This window comes from Rattus norvegicus, chromosome 1 (genome assembly GCF_036323735.1).
Source record: "Rattus norvegicus strain BN/NHsdMcwi chromosome 1, GRCr8, whole genome shotgun sequence".
Taxonomy (NCBI): Eukaryota; Metazoa; Chordata; class Mammalia; order Rodentia; family Muridae; genus Rattus; species Rattus norvegicus.
This window is the reverse complement of record NC_086019.1, coordinates 141522449-141543637: the sequence shown is the minus strand read 5'-3', so window position 1 is coordinate 141543637 and position 21189 is coordinate 141522449. Positions and strand designations below refer to the sequence as shown.

Below are 21189 nucleotides of genomic sequence, written 5' to 3'. Positions count from 1 at the left end.
GGCAGGGCAGCTGCCTGAAATCTCAACCCTGGGAAGGCAGGGACAGCTGACTAGAGAAGGAGCTGAAGTGAGTGAGTTCCAGGTTTAAAGAGAGACTCTGCCTCAATAAAGTCGGGAACTCAAGCAAGGAAGATACACGACTTGTGGGCTTCTACACCCATGTATATACACATACATGCCCATCTACCCACACATGAGAATGCACACAAAAACACATGCATAACACATACATTCACAATTAAATGAAAGTAAATAGGAATTAACAGGAGACAGGTATGGACTTTTCAAAATCACACAGGCTATGAGGTGGAGGGATGGTGGTCAGGACCCAATCTCTACAGCCAGGTGAGAGAGGACGGTCACTCAGGCAGTCCACATGGCAACCAGGACTACAGAACTTTGAAGCAAATGGGAAGGGTAGCTGTGGAGATTCAGGCTCCATGTGCTCTGGCCTGGCAGGTTCAGCAGGAAGAGCAGCAGTGAGAGAGATCCACCAGCCCTGCTCATCGCCTTCTCACCCTCTGCTTGGGCAGAGAAGACGACCAAGGCTGTTCTCAAACCAGAGTTCTGCCTGTGTGTGTGGCTCTAGGCTGAAGCCGCTCTGATGAGTAAAGCTCACATAGTTGTCTAGGCAGGAGTCCCAGGACCAAGGATGGGCTAGATATAACTTCTAGATATAACTTTTTTTTATTCCTGCTCTTTCAGGTCATTGAATGCATCACCCAAGGCCGTGTCTTGGAGAGACCCCGAGTCTGCCCAAAAGAAGTATATGATGTCATGCTGGGGTGCTGGCAGAGGGAACCACAACAGCGACTGAATATTAAGGAGATCTACAAAATCCTCCATGCTTTGGGGAAGGCCACCCCAATCTACCTGGACATTCTTGGCTAGTGGTGACTGGTGGCCAAGCGTTTATACTCTGTTGCCTCCTCTCTCCCTGCCTCATCTCCTCTTTTTCCTCACCTCAACTCCTTTCGTCCATCTTTGACCGAAACGAACATCTTCATATAAACTCAAGTGCCTGCTACACATACAACACTGAATTTAAACAAAACAAAACAAAACAAAAAAAACAAAAGAAAGAAACCCTGTAAGGCAGTTCGACATATATATTTATATATATATATATATATAACTATCTATCTATCTATATCTACAGAGAATTACCTTCTCTAATACAGAGAAGCTGCTGATACAGAAAACCGTAAGACATTAATAACTGAGAAAAAATTAAATATTATTATTATTATTATTAACACAACTGAAATTCCCTTGACTTAAGCTGTGGCCCATGTTTTTTTTTAGGTCTGGCTTTTCGGAGATCTTGTCTTGACCCAGCAGAGAGAGAAAGGCTAGGAGGAGGCAGGTTGGCGCACGATCTTCAGTGCGCAAGCGTGATCCATTGACATGTCTGGCAAGGAAACAATTCCAGAGTCCAGGCCCTTCAGAAACATCTCTGGTCTGCCTTTACCTTTGCCTCCTCTCTCTTCCCCTTTTCCCCCTCTTCGGGACAATTTTCTAATTTGTCCATTCTATAAAGCATATCGGCCTGATGCTTTTGGAAATCAATGATGACACCTACGGGTAAATACTGAACAAATACCAACACCAGACCACACAAAGCCATCCATGGTCGGGTAACCACCAAACAAGAAAGGGCAGGGGACTCTAGGGAGAGCTAGCCCCACCCTTCCGCTCAAGATCCTTACTAGGTTTGAATGGTTTCATCCTCTGACCTTGAAGACCTGGATTTGGTAGATTAAAGAACAGAGGAAGTAAGTACAGCTGACTGACGTCTGAATTCTATCAAGGCACTGCCACTCATCTTTCTATCACTGGGAGGACTCTTGGCCTGTCCTTTTGTTTGCAGGCCCCTCGGGAGCTTGGAGGTCTAGTATCCACATTCTCTGCTGTCGTCCACTAATGTGGACGCAGCAGGCTTCAGGGCTCTAGTAGCAAGAGACTTAGTTCCTCGTAGGTCCTAATTAGGCATCCCCTTGGGTTGTATTTCTTATCTTGCTTCCCCCACATCCGGAGGTTCTATCAAGTCCTGGGTAAACCTCACTGCCAGGGAAGGAATCCAGGTGAGAGCCCGAGGCATGTGTGTTTCAAGGAGCCAGGCCCTGGCATTGGCAAAAGCCAGCAGCGAAGAATCTACTTGGCACCTGTGCTGAGAGCCCTTGACATTCCCCTCACGTTTTCAGCCCTTGGAAGGATTGATGCATCTGCCTTTGAGCTGTTGTGAAAAGGCAGAGACTGAGAAATCGCTTTGTGGGCTGGGTGTCGGGGGAGGGGCTGCAGCTTCTCTGGAAGATGTCCAATGAGTGGCCTGTGCCGCAGACTTGGCATCTTAATGAGGACCAAGCTCTGACCATGAGTGAGAATGGAAGCAACTGGGCTGGGGCCGGTCCCCTCGTTTGGTCCCAGCACCAGGGGAATCACTGCCTTCCCCACTGTGCGCCGGAGGACTGCAAAAGTGAGCTCTCTGGACAGCTCCCCTACACAACAATGAATCGCCCCAGGGAGCTAAGAGCCTGGCTGCACAGACCGGTCTGCTGGGGTAGAGGAGAAGCACTCTCCCTAGGTTACCTGTCTCTCCACCTCATCCCAAGCACAGAGCTACCTAACTGACTGACATTTTCTTATCTGAAGCTCCCAGGAGCCACCGACTACCCTTCTCCTTGGCAGCTGCGGGAAGTCTACAGCCTGGATCCCCTGGCCAGTGAAAGCAGCTGACGTATGGGCCACTCTGTGGCGGGTTTCGAACTGGATTATGTGGTTGTGGTTTTGCTTTATTTTTTTAAAGACCAACACATGTTTTTATTCAAATAGAAAAAGAGCTGTGCTCAGATTGTAGCCATGGTTGGGATTCAGGGATCAGCAGGCTGCTCAGCTGGACTGGGGAGGGAGCTGGGTTAACTGAGATTTCAGAGTGGAACTTCTTACTGTACTAGAGACCTAGCCCCTGAGGACATTAGGGGAAAGCTCTTTGGATTGACCCCTTCAAAAGAACCCTTTGCTATCCTAAGGTAACTACACCTCTTTCCCTTGAATTGGTCCACTACCTGAGGCTTTTGGTCTCTGACAGAGATGTGAATGCTGGATGGAAGTTTCCATTCAGGTTTTAATCTGGAAATCTGGATAACTAGAGGGGAGGCATTCAGGCAGGGAATGACTAGAGGGGCCTGCGGGGGGAACATGTTTTCCAGTTAGAAGTGATGTTGCAAGATCTATCCTTTCCCAAAACAATCTCTTAAGGCTTTATGTTCTTGAAAGGAGTGGAGAACAGAAGGCATTCATTGACCTGATGGAACAGTTAGGAGAAACAACAAGACTGAACTTGCTCACGTGTGTCCTTTGTTAGTTCCATGCACGTCCACATTGGCATCAGGGTCACCGCCTCTCTGTGTCCTCCATTGTTGCTGCCTGTGTAATAGTAGGAGAGAGAAAGCAGTGGAGTTAGGAGGGTTGCAGAATGTACCCAACCTTCTTATCATCCTGGCATCCACTTTGTGTAGAGTGAATTTTTACATGTGAACCTTAGAAGGTGGAGAAAGGGTTTGAGGTGGTAAGGAAATGCAGAACAGGCTTTGGATAGTGAAGTGCATTCTAGTGCTCTGGGGGTGTGCAGGCATGTCTTAGTCCTTGCCATTCTCTTCACCGTGTCATGCTTTCCTTATGTGCAAAATAAGGGGTGCCCTTGTTGTGCCCTCATCCTACTCTAGCTCCAAATTCTTAGCTTCCCTCAGCCCCGAGTCACCCTATCATGTTTTTCTGAGCATCACTCTGGAATACTAGAAAATCCTCCTTTGCCTCAGAAAGAGCAGAAAGAGGTTGTCTCTGAGAACATACTGTACTTAGGTTGGGAGTGGTTCCAGTAAGTCACTCTGATCCTCTTCTTTACCTTTGTCACAGCATGTGAAGAGTCTAAAGTGTCTGAAGACTACTTTAGGCCAGGGTAGGGGAACATTTTGTCTCATTCACTACCCCAGCTTTCTTTTAGACCAGAAAATTGTTATTGGTGGTTTATTTATTTACTTATTTATTTATTTATTTTTAAAGAATCTAATGTGGTCCAGCGAGTCTAGAATTAACATCCCATTAGCCCATGGAGGCACTGCCAACTGCTCCATCCTGCTTTCTACATAAATATACACATCTATACCTTCAAAGAGCATGCCACATTAACTTAGTACTTAGCTTGAAGACAAGACCACTATGAATGCTCCTGAATGTTCCAGAGACCCCATGTTTAACTCTGTGCCCTGTTACTGTCACCTGGGTCCATCCTGAACTGACAAAGAGTGACTTGGATGTCCATTGTAGAAGAGAGTGTCATGGACAAGGGTCCTTTTCATTATTTGCTTTGAATATGAACTTGACAGTCCTTTCTGATTACATCTCTGAACTGTGAGTGGTTGTCAAGTTAACTAAGCTTTCTCTAGTCAACATACAAAGGAGTTTGGGCTTCTTCCACTCAGCAGATCATGCACAAGTTATTCCCAGAGAACACTTTTTTATTGGAGATGAAGATCTTCCATTTTTCTGGGATTTAATTGAACAGTGCCGTTCATCTCTGCAGACACACTAGTGCAGTACTTCTGGTGCTAAATCCTACAGAAGCCAATACCCACAGAAGAGCTTCAATACAGAGAGTGAGCTAACTGTGCTAGAAAAGCACTGCATACATCAGAAAGGCCACTAAGAACCCTGCCTTAGTGCTTGGGTATTCATGGGATTTAGGCAAAATCAGCATCTCTTAGATTATCAGTTTTCCCATCCAAGATATACAGTGTTGGAAGAGGTGCATCCCTAGGGTCAATTTCAGTTTGAAAGGCTAAATCTGAGTCCCATCTACTTCTTCATTCTAAGCTTGTTTGCTAGAAGTGAGAGATGAAATGAAAAAGTAGGGAGGGAAAGGAAGAAAAGTTGCTGTTGACAAAAACTAAGCATAATTAGTGCCCGGTGTGTTTGAGGGACCCTGGTGCAGGATCCTGGTACACAAGGAAAATTGATATTTGTATTTTTCAAGAGAAATCACCCCCTTCTCTTCTAGCCATCTTCCCCACTTCACATGTCCACACTGGCAGAAACTGGTCTGCCATAGGGAGATAGTCCCACCCACCTCCCATGCAAGGTAAATAGTAATGTGAACTCTGGGTCGGAAAACAAGAGAATGTGTATATGTCCTTGCTTTTCCTGAGTTCTTTTAGTTCAACAATAGACGAGTGGCATATTTGCTTCCTTTTTCTGAACCAGACAGCAACAGTATAATCTTTACACTCTCCTGAGATTTTTGATCTTTGCAATACTTGGCTTAGTATGGAGCATAGAATATTTGTGGATGATCAGTCAATGAACCCACATGTCAGCAGTCCTGTGAGTTACCACCAAGTATCTCTGTAGTGTGAAGTATGTACTTTGGTTGGGCAGCAGCTTGTTAAAATGCACAAGGTGTTTACCTCAGAACAACAGCAATAACAGAAGGTCAGCTTGAGCTCAGATCCTGTGATCTGTAGTCCCTCACTATGATTTTAATTTTTATTTAAGACTCACCCTATTTTTTTTTACCAAATAAATTGTTTCAGCCAATACTAAATAGAGCTGGGAGGGTTAACTCCAAGTTTGGGCATCATTATTAAAACATCTGTATGGGCTTTAGTACCAATTTGGGGATTGCTTGAATCACCAGAAAAAAACATTCTTTTCAGCTAGTCATATGCATATCCTGTACTTTCTTTATCCATTGGATGGGCCATAGTGCCAAAGAAGTTTCCCTGGAGTCAGCAAGTCAGCTGTGGTTTGGGAAACTTTTGGTACTTTATCTTTCTCCTGGATGAGAACTGTAGAAGTAGACTGGCCTCAGAGACATTGAGAAAGATCCCAAGTGGTTATTTCATAAAGTGTGATAATCTGCTTCTCTCTACATTAAATTATATTGACAATAGTATCTGAGCTTCTCAATATCATCATTCCTGGTATTTGATAACACTTTATGCAGAAACCCATCCTACTTACATTTTGTTTGGAATTTGGTATTGAAGTTACCAGCACTGCAGATGAATCCTCTCCCAGGAGCGTCAGAATCTGAGAGGATACTAATTGACTACCACTCTCTCTGATAGGTACTGGTGATGGTGGTGGACATGGTGGCTATTTATGTGAATACACTGGGTATTAGGCATCTTGCTCTGCACCTGGGCTGTCCTACTCAGGGCCTTGTGTCTTGGCTTCTAACAAGGCTTCTGTCTGTCTGTTACATTCTCTCTAAGCACTCTGTGTGTACGTGTGTGCAACAAGTTTCTCATGTACAAACAGGTACCTTTCTGTGAGATCTGCAGAAATGTGGGCTCCACCCAAAAGAACTTTGAATACTTTTTCTTTTGTTTTATTTTCTTGCTAGTAATATTAAATTATATAACATCATGGGTTTCATTATGATGTTTTTAAGTATGTGTAGTACTTGGACTTCCTCTCCGAGTCATAAAATTCACATTGCCCTTCCTGTGGGCAGCTAGGATTCAATTTTAAAACAAAGCCCGATTTGGTATTTGCCATAAGAATGGTGTCTTAAACCAGTAAGCGAAGTTTCCTTTTTAAGAGGTAAGAGAGTAAATTCTATTAACTTTGTCCCATATTCATCCAGACATACACTGGAGCACCAAAGTCTGAGCTCAGCTCTTTCACTAGATTTATAGGCTATAAAGTAGAAGTTTCTAATAGATGGTGGATTGAGATAACACAGAAGACAAGGATCCTTCTGAGCTCCTCCTTCTGAGAAGCTTCCAGGCATTTAGGTATTGCTTTCATTTAGTATCTCTGAGATGAGTCAGTCTCTTCTCATTTTAAGGCTGTGAGGAATTTAGAATTCTTTTCTCCAGGGATGAAGGTAGTAGCATGAAAGCATAGCTACGCTCGCTGTGTAGTCTAGCACCCTTTGGATACAGCACTCCTCAAAGGACTGAAAAAAATCACATGCTCAAATCCAAGTCTGGTATTTATTATTTCATTTAAGGAGCATTTATGAGAGTGATACTTTAAAAAGAAATGTGAGTTGATGTTCTCTGAAGTAGTAAGGCCTGCTCAATTCCTCCCCATGGGGATTAGTCCCCCACCCATCTCTGTTTAAAAGCTGCCTGACTCTTACCTGCTACCCTTGAATCTACTTCTGGAGAGGAAGAGTAAGCCTGGTCCAAATACCTGTGAATTCTGCTACCTGAAAGAGAGGAGTACATTTCAGTAAAGATTTTCTTCTCTCTGATTTTTCATTTCCCCCTTTTCCTTGGCTCACATTCTTTGGCTTCCAAAGGACCGAAGATCTGGCTTCTTAAAGTCTGTGAAAGTCTTAATACAAGGTGAATCCCAGGACCACAAACAGTTTGGACTTCAAACAGTGAGAAAATTGGTGCTGAATGATTCGGCACACAAAGCAGAAAACTTTCATTTCCTGCAGGCAGGAGGAATTGACTGTTATATTAAGACTTCTGAAGGATCCCTGCCCTGGAGTAATTTCAGTGCTGTCAGACAATGTTGACATCTAGATTAACCTCTGTGCACTAAATTTGACTGCACAGCTCATTGAGATGCATGTGGCATGTCCCTGTAAATCCCATCTGAAACCCTTGATGGCCCACCCACAGCAACTCCCTCTCCTGTCTCCACCTACCGATCTCACGGTCCATGAACTTTTAGCCTACTTGAGCAAAGGCACTGTGGCTGGGATCTGACACCCAGAATGGGAGTGTTGACCTTTCTGTGAGCATGATAGAGTCTTGCTGCTTGGTCAGAGTGACAATGTTTGTCATTGTATTGCCACCCCTGCCCCTGAGGAGGAGACTGCAAATCAAGGCATGAAAGCCACTCTACTGATGACAACTAGTTTTATAGCAGATCTCAAAGTGAAATGCTCTTCAGAGGAGCTAAGATTCAGCATAGGTCCATGCCTCTAGTCTTCCAGGGTTTCAAGAGTACCACAGATGCAACAAGGTCATGACTGCAAATGAGGTGGGTGGAGTCTGATGGCTAGAAGGAATTCTTCTCTATGCAAGTGCTTTCTTTAGTCCTTTAAAGAAATGCATGCCCCACTGACTTCCACTTCTTCTGACTGGAATAAAGAATACAGCAATCCTCTAAGCTGAATGTCCTCAACCTTCCGAATACTTTGACACTTTAATATAGTTCCTTATGTTGTGTTAACCCCAACCATAAATTGTTTCATTGCTACTTCATAACTCATTTTGCTACTGTTATAAACCATACTATAAATATCTCATATGCAGGATGGTCTTATGTGACCCCTGAAAAAGGTCATTCAATCCTCAAGGGGGTGCCAGCCCACAGGCTGAGAACCACTACTCTAAGCACTAGTTTATCAACTTTCTTTGTAGGAAGAGATGCCATACTGAGATCTATCTTATAGGCAGATGAAACCTTTCAGACAGGATGGCAAGCATCAAAAAAAAGCACACACGTTCATCTCATGCATCAAAAGGGACTTCCAGCTTGGCTCTAGCCACCTCTAGACTCTTAAAAGCTACTCATCGCAATCCCAGACATTAAAAAAATACATACCTCGGATTTTAGAATGATCTGCCCACGTCTGAAGAACAAATTTCTCTGCATAGTTCTTGAACCTGATTCTCTTTCAGACTACTTTTCCATCTTGGCTTGTTTGGTGTAAGAGGTAGGAATCTCTTTGTGTATTCTTAGATATTTCTTTAGGAGGATTGAAAGTTTTTAGTCAAGGACATTGTGTTTATTGACTGAGGAAAATAGATTTCTGGGCTGAGTAATGCAGCAGTTACACAGGGGCAATCTTGATAACTTTATTTAAAAGCAATTATCAGAGTTGTAGTCTTTCTAGATCCTCATGCTGATATAGAAGAAGTCATATTTGTCCTTTGGTTATTTATGATATTCATTTTTGCATATAGGTAATCACACGCATGCAAATTCCTGGGTAATTCTATTACCTATAGACCACAGTGACCCATTTGTGCTGCTTTCATTGATCAAGGCATGTCTGTGCAAATTAGTGCCCTACACATGTGCTTTCCTCACTGTGTCTCATTATTATTTGTATTAGCAGCACAAAGCCTATGACTTTATCCACTGTAAGTTATTTACAAAGTTGAGGCTTCTATGATGGAGGGAAAAAAAACCCATGTTTCTCACAATTTTTTATATATTAAGGTAGGACTCCTCCCTATCTTTCTTCAAGATACAAAACCAGACTGAGCCCTGTTTCTCCTTTTTTGTAAATAATTTTTCTGGGGGAAAAAGGGTAGCAGATTCATCACAAATAATATATTTGAAAATAAATGTGAACTTGTGTAAGGATATTATTGACCCAACCATGGATATAAAATTCCAGTGTTCTAATTGAACTGTGATGCGAAGTCCTTGGGACACAAGACTAGAGGTGGGCTGGAAGCTAGGAGGCTGGGGTACAGGGCACTTGACTGGATAACTGAAAGTCATCAACACTTAGCTGAAAGCAGGCAAGCAAGCTGCAGGTTGTGCTCTTTTTCAAACAGCAGTGATGGAAAAGCCACTCAGTCCTAATCCATTGCTCAAGTTAGTTACTGACAAAGTATATCATAGCAGGTATTCCCTGAGTACACATTTGCAGAATTCCTACTACAAAGGGCCAGGGCTGTTTTTACAGTATGTTCAGTTTCTCACTTCCAACTCCCTCTGAACTCCAAATCCTATGTGCCCCCAGCTCTCTACCCAACCTTTGCTAGGCCAGGCTCTATTCTGTAAAAAAAAGAGAGATTAAAGTCTGGGTGACTCCTCTTTTTAGGCTGAGCATGTTGTGATTTAGACTGGGTTTCTGCAGAAAGAAATAAACTGCTCTCCCAGCCACCCATCAGTCTCTTTCCAGCTCCCTGGACCAAATGATTAGCGCCTCATTAGCAACCCATCAGTTTACTTTTGCACAGGAGACTCTGGTACAACAGGCCTATTATAAGGCCCCCTGCTTGTCTTTTGAAATTGTCTCATCCTTCTGGCTTAGTTATGAAAGGCAAGCCTTCCTTCAAACATGTTTTCCTTCCCATTTCTTCCTTGTTTCCTGGCTTCTGAATATCCTGGTAAATGACAAAGTACAGTTTTGCCTTTTTTCCCCCTAGTCTACTGTAAACAGGGGCATGTCTCTTCATGGTCTCAGAGATCTCTGTGTTATCAAAGGTTTACCCACTTCTGGGACAGTTAAAAGAGTAAGTCAGAGAGTTGGTGAAAGTGGTCTTTATTGTAGTGGTACTAGAAAGGTTTGCCTCTTACAAAATAGACTTAATGATCATGCCATGGAATGGTGATGGAGAAGGGGTTAACTGGGGAGCCAGGAGGTCAAACCTCCTATTCCACAAATCATTTCATATCAGCAGATGCTTTGGCTATGCCAGCAATGGTACTTACAGACGCAAATAGCCACATACACTGGACAAATTAAACCTTTCAAAACTAACACTGCCACTTATTAAAACAAAAACAAAAACAAAAGACCAAACAAATGAGCAATGCTCAGAGACTAGGAGCACTGGCTGCAATTCCAGATGACCTGGGTTTGATTCCCAGAACTCACAATTAAGCTCACTACCATTTGTAATTCTAGTTCCAGGAGATCTGACACCCTCTTCTCACCTTCACAGTCATCAGGCATGGAAGTGGTACACAGATAAACAGACACAAACAAAACTCTCACCACATTAAAAATGTCATTTCTCCCTTGTATCTCTTAAGACAGTATAAAAGTGGGGCTTTTGGGGGATTGCTTTGTTTCCCAAAGTGTTTTTGTTTGTTTGTTTGTATTTCCTTAGGAAATAGTTGATGGGTTACTTTAATGGCTATCTTTGAGGACATGGCAAGAGAGGTGGAAACTGGGTGAGCAGTGGAGCTACAAGTAGCTGTCTTGTGAGCTTTTATTTTTTTCTAATCAGCCTCTTTCTCTGTAAACACTCTGTTAAGGGCCTCCTGCTTTTCACAGGGGATTAACATGAATGATAGAGTCAGCCCTTGGTGGTGATCCCAAGTCCCTGTGAAGGGAAAAGCCTACTCCTTGGGTAGTGAGTGCTGCTCATGGTATTGGAAATTTTGACTTGTGTTGTGTTTGAGGTACACTTTCCTTTTCCCCTCCCATGTCTGGTTTCTAGAGTTAGTCATTAACATTTTCCTACTTTAAATAACCACTGCATATACTGTAATGGAAAATACCTTGTATTCGTACCAGGAGAAAGGGATTATTTTTCCCACTTAGAAGGGATGAATGGTAAATTTCATTTTCTGGCATGGAATGCTGAACATCTTGAAGCCAAATAGCATCTCTTCTGCTTCAACTGTTCACCACTAATTGCTACTTTGAAGATGGTCTGTAGATTTTAGAATAATGCCTGGCAAAGTAAGACTGCCTGATAGGTCCCTTTTAAATGAGTGGTAAAACTGATCTTGCAGGGAATTAGCAGTGGAAGTGCTGATGATCATGAAGCTTTCTAGGGACTGTGGTCCACACCAGAAGAAGACAGGGATAATCCAAAAATGGAGAAAACTCTCCTTGTCCAGACCAATTGTCAGGCCTCATTTTCAATGGCCCCAGAGCACAACAGAGTTGGTTCCAGAGGAACTCCTGCTGAGGAACGTGTCTGGCTGAAAATGAAACCATAGACAGTAAATCCAGAGGCAAGATTGCCAAGGTTACAGCAGTGAAGTCATTTACAGTCCCTAAAAATGTCCCAGGTGTTTATGATGCCAAGTACTGTTTTAGGTTCTTTGCCATGAAAGCTACTTGGAAAGTGAAATCTTTCAAATGTTATTTCCCTTCAATTTCCAAGTAGCCATCAGGTGTGATATGTCGGACAAAATGTTGTCTGTGTGCTCTAACAGGATTTTGACCACTCTTGAGAGAACCGGAATAAAGCCAAGTACTGAGAATCCCGAGAAACTCATAAATGTTTCAGTCAAGTTCAGAAGATCACAGCTTCTTTTTTCTTTTGACCTTGGGCTCAGTGTTTGTTTTTCTGATACGGGAAAACAGCACCTGTGTTCTAGGCCTCTGAGTGACTTTTCCCCTGCAGTTGTCTGCCAGGAAGAAAGCAGTCCAGCTTCTTTGCAATGAGAATCCAAATTGGGATATGCTTGTAAATTGTGGTGTGAAGTTGCAGAAGGCAAGCTGGCTCAGGGTGATGTCTCCTAATTCTCTCTGATAATCTTTAGGACATGAGCTCATCCAAACATTTCTAAGGCTTGGAACAAGCAGCTTCACAGTGTGACTTCCTATAGACAGGACTGATAAATTAAGGATCTCAGAGGTATTATTTGGGGAGGAAATTGCGGACTATGGAAAGTTTGAACTGACTTGCTAACAGGAACAGTAAGAACTTACTTTCATGCTTGTTTTCATCCCCTTCTCTGAAAGTTTATTGGGAGACCATTGGAATATTTTGTTTCAAGGCTTGCTAAGATTGATTATAGTTCATTTCTAAAAAGCAAACATTCTCTGGAGCCTATTGGGGTTGAAGGTAACCTGAATGGTCCATGTTATTTTTCTGAGACTGGTATCACAGTAACTGAAGTCTTCCTGATTATATGTTTGGACCCTGGTAGGTTGACACAAGAGATTTGTCAAATTAAAAATAAAAGAAAGCAAGTTGGGGCAAGAAAATTCTGACTCACTGAGAAGGAAAAAACATCAGTGCTATTTTGACAGCAGACGGCCCTGCACTATTCAGCAAAGAAATACAAAATGCATTCTATTTTCAAGATGAGTTTTATTTTGTGATGTGCGTGCGTGTGCGTGCGTGTGTGTGTGTGTGTGTGTGTGTGTGTGTGTGTGCATGCTCATGCATGTATGTGTATGTGCACGCATCCGTGCATGTGCACACATGTACTGGCATGTGGCTCTGGAAGTGGAAAGCTATTGTTTAAACATTTGGACTTTCTCTCAAGCACAGTAAAAGCTCTGCTTAGTTTCTTAGGCTATGGCAATAAAATTAGGGTTACAAAGGAAATAAAAGCCCATGTTTCAGAAAAAGGTGAAATAATCCCCAAATATTTCCTTCTGAAATCTTCAGTCATAAGAAACCAAATCAGCCTCATATGTGGTATTGATACCAGTGCAAAAAAAGTTTGCACAACACCTGGAGACCCTAGTGTTCTACCTGTCTGTGGGCCTCATTTCTGAAGGAATGGAATCTTTAATTCATGCTAGGAACTTGGCCAACGGGGCTGAATAATGAGGCAGCTTAGACAGTTTAGAGTAAGCTACCCCATGTAGATTTTTGGCAATGCCTTAATTCTTTCTCACAGGTACTAAGGTTGCTTCAGAGCTATTTTTTTTTTTTTTTGCTTCAAATGATATTTAAAGAAAAGAAATTTGGAATACAGTTTGAGACATTTCAGCTAATGTCAGTCTCTGTAAAAGAAGATTTAGTTTCACAGGTAGTTTTTGGCTTTGCCCATCCCAGAAGTGTAGTCTACTATGACTAAGTTAGCTGTTTTCAGCACCAGGGACAGCAATCACGTCCCTCATCTGAGGTTTGCTCTTGACATTAGATTTCCAGATAGGGAAGGGCAGAGTTTTCCTACCCACAGAGCCTCAACTTGGAAGGTTTTATTTTTAAATTGAGGTGATTATATATTTAATTGTTCACAGTCCAAGAGTTGGTGATGCGAAACTCAGAGAGTAGAGCCTAAGAATGAGCTAGACATACATTAACAGCCAACTTTATTCAGAGCATCAGACAATTTATGTTAAGGTCACGAGCAAGGTTCACATAAGTTTAGGCTGTATACAGTCATAAGGACAACCCATGCTTGGAAACATTGTTGAATAACAGAATTAAGCAGCAATGTGCAATCTGTAGCAAATCTCTCATTTATTACACCTGGGAGGGGCAACAACCCATGCTATGAAGAAACAGAGGCCACAAGACTTTTACCTTATTTCCTTTGAGTCATCTCACAAGCTCTCAGAATTTTTCTCACAAAGTTTCATTCATGAGCCATGTTTCCACATTCACAAAGAGCTTTTAATTTTCCCCAAGCCTGGTGTAGCTGTTTCTGCCATGTTTTTGACCTGCTTAAAAATACAAACTATCACAGCCAGACTTCTCAGCACAGAGATGGTAAAGACAGTGGGATATTAGTGAGGGGAATGCTTTGGGACAGGAACCCCTCTTTATTAGGCACTTTTGACTTTCAAACTCCTATAAGGAATACTGATCATTGACAATCACTTTTTTTTTAAAAGAAATATGCACAGTGTTCACAGTCTATAAGGCAATGGTTGATGCTGTGCGTGCAGAGGCAGTAATCCATGGTGGTAAAGATTAAGTTATGAGCTTTGAGGACAAAGAAGTGCTTAATAATGCTGTCACCAGACATGTCAGAAATTTGGGGAAGAATACTACTTTGAATCTTGGCATCTAGTTTTTAACCTTGAGTGACGTTCAACAGCTGTTTTCGCCTTAAAAAACCATGATAAGATTGGAAATATCTTCTCTTGGTTTTCCCCAGGCCAGTCCAAAATGGACACTGGAGAAGTTAGAGCAATGGAAGCACATGTTGTCACCATGCTTGTGATCATCCAGTTTTCCTATAGCACAAAAATTCATAGGTATCACCTCAGAGGCAGTTCAGTCTTCTCTTATTTACTTGGAACCCTATTTGGGGCCCTCTCTAAGATGATAACTGACTAGCAGCTGTTTTCTCCTCTTCCTCCACCCCCTCCCTCTCCCTCTTCACAGATGTTACACAAACTCCATTTTGACTGCCTCTGAATTATCTGAGTCCTGATTAATCTACCATTCTTTCCAGCCCCAGTTTCTTCTTTCTGTCCCTTACACACCCTTCTTTCTCCCTCATTATTACTTATAACAATCCATAGCATTTAATGATAAAAGATCAGGTGGCATTCTTTTTAAGGATGGAGAAGTAGTAGAGGCAGGCTAGAGTGAAGCTTCAGAGGAACAAGTTCAACAGAACTCATCTTGGGATGGGTCTGAGTAGGAACACCTTGCTATCTTTCCCTGGTCTTCTTAAATGGGCTTACTCATGCTTATCCTTGTCATACAAAGGAGACCATAGCATGCATTTCTCTGGGTGGCTTTCATGAAGACAGAGTGGGCAGGTCAAATAGCCTCTACTAGGATCTATCAAGACAGGAGAACTTTGTTTTCATTGTATAGAAAAGGTTTGCACAGAAAAGACCATGAGCTGTAGGAGAGCTTCATAAGAGAATGTTTCCTCAAAACAAACACAAAAACAAAGACAAACAAACAAAGCTACAGAGTCATCATTCATGGAACACATGACTCTCTGGCAAGCAGAATGGCGGTCTGAAATGAGACAGAGAATAGGCACCTGTGATGCCTCAGGATGAACAGACCAGAACTAAACCCCAGCAAGGTTCTTATACTTTTTCTGGAAAAAAAAATCTTAAATGTCAAGGGCACATTTAGCTCTGGCTCTTTAGAGGTGAGCTCAGTGCTACTTCTGGGTTCTTAAGGCAAGTGCCCTGTAAACACCAAAGTCTTGTATTTTCTACTCTCAGCCAGCATTGGCTGTCCTGAGTGGGATGTTTTTCCCTTCCTTAAGTGAAAGGGTCTTGTTTCAGGAGAAGTGTCCTTTAAACATCCAGCTAAAACTGGAGGTAATTTTTTGCATGAATGGCTTTTTACAGCTAGGTCTAAAGCAGAACAAAACTTGTATTAAACTAAGTGCTACTTTACATATCTTATTTCAAGGGAAATGAAGGATTTATTGCCGTGTAAATGATATACACTGATTTCTTTCCTACTGGACATTACATGTCCCTTTATCTTCAGGCTGATGTTGTGCAGCAAACTTTCAATATCTGGAAAATCAGCTGGTACCTACTTCAGAGCACTAGCAGGACATTTTATTCCCAGAGAGGAATTTTGCAAATGAAGTTTGGGTGCTGATGCAACTGATTTCCTTTCCCCACTCCTAAGCTTTCTGTACTAAATATCTGTAAAGTGATTATATCTTGTCTGACCCCATGTGTTTGTGTATATTTCCCAATGTTTGTATAACTGTAGTGGCAATCTGAAGGGTTATTTTTATTTATGGCAACTGCTGAACAATAATGGATATGACATAGGAGGACACATGTGATATATGTGCACATTAGTGTTGGGGCCAAGCAAATGTATTTATTGAGTTTGGGGTGAGCATCAGTATGGCTTGGCTTGAAGGATATTCCACAATGGGCAGAGTATTTCCAAATTGTTGTTAATTGTTAAAGAACTTGAAGAAGCTGAGCTGGTATGTGCTCACCAAGATCTTAGGTTGTTTATGTAAATCCCAACTGACCAATATTCCATCTTTATTTTTAACAAAACTATTATTTCATGATGCTCACTGTCTTATTCTACAGGCTACTTGGAAGTGCTGATCATGCTTGCTTCCCATGATTGGATTCCCAAGCTGAGGATGTAACAGACTGTGGTGTTACATACACCAGGGTTAACTCATAGTAACCTCTTCTTTGAGAAGCCATTCCTTCCGTTATTTTCCTTTCTTATAGGTTAATTCCACTGTCTATGCTAACTTTATTTAGATGTGTGCAAGTATTGAAGAATTGATCTAATTAAAATGATGACTGTGTTTGCCTTTGGAGAACAGGTTCATAGTCTTATGTAAAATTCTTCCAGGAACTTATCTTTTATGAAAAAGAGCAAAATCAAACTTAAAGAGAACCAAGAGTAACTTAATAAAATGGCAAGATAGCCCCAGGGTAGAAAGAGGTGTTCTCAGTTGACATGGAGTTGTATTGGAAAGGCAAGTACCCACCCTTCTCTTCCCACCTGACTCCCTTCCTCCTCAACTACAGAAAAAAACAGAAACTTATTTTTTTAAACTGTATTAATAATTTATGTTTAATACAAATGGATGATTTAATGGTATCACCAAAGGTCATTTCTCTCATTGTGCATGTCCTTCACTCTCGACCCCATATATTCATCCCATTCTTCACCCTCACTTCCATCCCAAGGCAAATGTGTGTCTTCATCAAAATCTATGGGTGTTGGAGTTACATGTGGGGTAGAGATTTAACAACTTGACACTAACAAAAACCAACCATTCTTCACTTCCAAGTGACGATTATTACAGGAAAGGAAAACTCTTTTCTTGGTTTTTGTTTAAAATCATTTATACATATATATGTATATATGTGTGTGTATGTATGGACATATGTATGTATATGCACATGTACATGTATATATGTATATATCCATCTCAATATAAATATATCATATGTGAGAGTTGTAAATACTCCTTGGTCATGCATCTGTCTTCTTCATAGTATCATATCTTCAATGTTATGTTAACGACTCCATTTATTGACTGATGAGATCATGTGTAGACCTGTATCCTCCTGACATAGTTTATGTAGGGTCTCTTCTCAAATAAAGAATAAAACAACGATGCCATTGGTTCATTTGGATTTATTGTGTTGAGTTTAATGGTAACCTGATTTGAGTAGGTCGGAATATGAGCAAACACAATAGCAACAAGCGTCATCTTGAAAGCTTCTACCCTTCCATGTTGATATAATGTAAATATTGGGTTGAGATGAATTTTTAAAGAGCTACATACATGCCTTCGTGAGTTGAGGCAGGGTCCAAGGAAAGGACGAAATCCCAGTAGTTTTAGATCATGATAGGGTCCTGTTTTTGTTTTCCTTTGCAGTATATTCAATATCTCCTTGAAAGTCACTGAAGTTACCAATATAAGATAAAACATATTCTCTTATTTCTTCTTACACCAAAGATTTTTATGATTCTTTTACATAGTTACATGGTGATCTATCTAGATCTATTTTCAGTAACTTCTTTAAAAGGCATTGATGGTTTGTAGGAGAAAGGGTGTGAGGGAAAGGTATTGAACACACAGAAATTAATTCCACTGACCAAAGTTCAACAGAGATGGAGAAAATTGCATGGAAGTGTTTCTCCATATTGATACTACTCATATTTTGGAGTAGTGATAATTTTTTTGTATGTGGAAGGTTGCCCTTTTTATCATATGATATTGCTATAAATGCATTTTTAGTAGAAGCAGTAATAGCCCTCATCTTCAGTGCTAAGTATGTGCTCATCAAAAATGTCTCTAAACATTTCAAAATACTCCCTAGAGTGGGGATTGACCTACCTGAGAGGCAGTGATTTAACTGTTAGTTCTTATTTATAATTAATTCCTCATTTAAAAAAATCAAGGAATAGAATCTAGGGAATGTATGAGCTCTGTTAAGCTCCAGTCCTTCTGGGTCATTGCTTGGCCCTACCTCTGGGCAAACTCACCTCATTTCTTTAAGCACAGCACCCTTCAAAGACCATCACCAAGAATCCATTTCTGTTCTGTATTTTGATTTTGGACAGCAAGAAAATTGTCTTCCTTATCTACATGTATCAAATTTGCTTCAACATACTTTATCTGTTCATGCCATTTAACAAAACAAAACAAAAAATAAAGAGGTATAAGTAGTGTATTAATACCTTAGGGACAGTAAAGAAGACAGGCAAATTCCATTTCATGCATGTGTCCCTGTGAAAGAGTCTGTCACACCAAAGAGATGTAACGTGTTGTTTTTAAAAATTATTTTGTCAGGGCTGGGGATTTAGCTCAGTGGTAGAGCGCTTGCCTAGGAAGCGCAAGGCCCTGGGTTCGGTCCCCAGCTCCGAAAAAAAAGAACCAAAAAAAAAATTATTTTGTCACATTTTCATCTGGCTCTTGACATATCATCTCATAAATTATAGAGTCCTAAATAGAACCCCTTGTTCATTTTGGACATACTTTGCCAGTAAATAAGCTCCTTTTGGTGAGTAACTTGAACTTGGATTAAGCTTGTTCAGTTAGAGGCTACTTATTTTATACAGTGATATGAGCAGAACATTTGCTTAAATGACATTTAATGATCTGAATTGAATTCCACATCCTTCACTGTCTGGATTACATTTAAAGGGTTACCATTGAGTTGCCCTTGAACCTCATTCAGGGAAACGCTCAGTATCTAAAATTTTCAACAATCCGCTGACATGGGAGTGATGAGGGTAGCCCATATTATCATGGAATGTAACTGAGATGCACTGAGAGGTGACTTTCCGACCCTAAGTCGGATCGTAAACCTTGACCTTCAGGAGTATTCCTCATTTGTGGTGTCCTCTATGACCTCAGGACTCTATTTGCCATCTACTTTGAAATCACAATCCAGTGATCTGACAAAGTCAAAGAAGCCTGGATTTTCTATATCTGGAAAGTCCTTGATCAATATTATTCAATTTTCAACTGGCGGGATTCTTAGGTAAACAAAGTCAGAGACAAACTACTGAATGAAAACATTTCCCAATGCTGCGTGGCTGACGAATCAATTTTATTAAGACAATGTAGTCCTCAGGCAGCAGCAGTCTAGTGACAACACAAAGATGTAATAGCCCAGCAAAGATACTCCAGAAAGAGCAACATTGACCTGGTATCTATAGGATGTATACATCAGAAAGGCTTGGAAGGTGCTCAGGAGACACACAAAAGCTCACATCCAAAGTTAGGTTAGCAGAAATGATATAGTGAATAGTACCATGGACAGTTCTCTAGTATTTCACCACACACTTTTGAATTCATACCCTCACTATGTTCTTTGATCCTGTTGGGACACTCAAGGTTATCTGGCCATTAACCAGGTAGATGTTCTATTTTAGCCTCTTTCCCCTCCACCACCAATGTACCGAGTTATTCAAATCAGCAGCACAGGGCTCAGCAGAAGGTCTAATTACTGCCCTGCTTGCTGCTTGCTGAGGATCTGCACAAGACATTTAATGCTTTTAAACCAGCTTAGTGTGGAAAGGCAGCATCTCTATCAAGTTGTATAGGAGTCTCAGTCTTATTAGGAAAAGTCACATGTAGCTGTGGAAGGGGCATTTGCAGGACAAGGCTATCTTCTTACTTTATACCATGAATTCAGGAGAAAGCAGTCCTTGGGTAAGTTCAGCTCTTTTGTCTGATTGTCTTAGTCCTAGCCGCTTTTTTTTTCTAAAAAGTTTGAAGACATTCATCTTCCTTTAAACATTCATATTCAAACAGTCCTTGTGGACAGATATTAAAGCATAATAGAATGATGCTGCAGAAAGAGCAAGATACCAGCCTTAGTAAGGATTGCTCATATTTAAGCCAAATGTCATTATTTGCCAAGCTCTCTGTTAAAGTTCTCCATCTGAGTTATTCTTCTTAATGGGGTCACACACTGATAGTAAATTCATTCTATAAATGTATTAATCAGAGATTTGAATAACATGTCCAAATCCACTCAAGCTAAGGCTGAGTCAGCTTACAGCCAGCACTTGGGTTTAACACACATGTTCTTAATCAGCACTCCATAACTCCCATCCAAAACCACAATGGACGGTTCATCCTGGAAGAAAAAAAATTATGAAAAGGACACGCACTGGGGAAGATGTGATCTCTTTTAAGATTTCCATCCATCCATCCATCCATCCATCCATCCATCCATCCATCCATCCATCCAATTTGTGTGATTGATGTAGAGGTAGATGTAACGTGATATGCTAGTCCTTACGATGTAAAGGCTTCTAAGAGCCTCCATCTACACGACGTGACTCCTTCCAGATCCACACTGTGTTTCCCACAATAAACAGAAGACAATATAAGTTGCTAAGAGCAAGAGAGTCTAATGTGCAATGAGGGCACTAGAAAGCAGGATTATATCCTTGAGGTGAAGCATGAGTGAACAAACAGTGTTTGATAAAGAGATTTCCCCTGGGCTTCCTCTGGAACACAGCCAATTTCTCACTCATTACGTCCTTGGGCTGTGCATAATAAATACTAGGGTTTTGGAATGCACCTTAGGAGAATTCACTGGGAGCCTTGGCTTTCTCCTTGAATTTTATTCCAGGAGAGAAGCCAGAACCATCCTTTTAAGCCTGTATGCAGACATTGACCTAGAGAGAAAGGTACGCCTCAATCCAGGTCTGACACCTTTATGTCACTACCGCAGGGACATGCTGGAACTGCTCATTTCCTACCTCTGTAAAATGCAACAAACCACGGCCTCCTGCAACAGAATGGAAAACCCCACTGGCAGTTATGTGCAATGGGGCTGGTCATAAACATGATTTATGAAGTTAGTTCATTTACTGCCTCTGACGCTAGTCCCAG

General features: G+C 41.4%; 1 protein-coding gene across 4 annotated transcripts in view; it reads left to right on the top strand.

The window, feature by feature from the left end:
- Ntrk3 (neurotrophic receptor tyrosine kinase 3) overlaps window positions 1–17446 on the top strand; it is a 387384-nt gene extending 369938 nt beyond the window's left edge. For 3 of the 4 annotated variants that reach the window (NM_019248.2, NM_001270655.1, NM_001270656.1), the window contains one exon: window positions 706–1069. In NM_019248.2, the coding sequence (NP_062121.1) occupies window positions 706–891 (186 nt within the window). In that variant the 3' untranslated portion in view covers window positions 892–1069. Of the gene's footprint in view, window positions 1–705 lie in introns of all 4 variants that reach the window. The other variant, XM_063287704.1, reaches the window with a different exon arrangement.
- Window positions 17447–21189: the final 3743 nt, after the last annotated feature.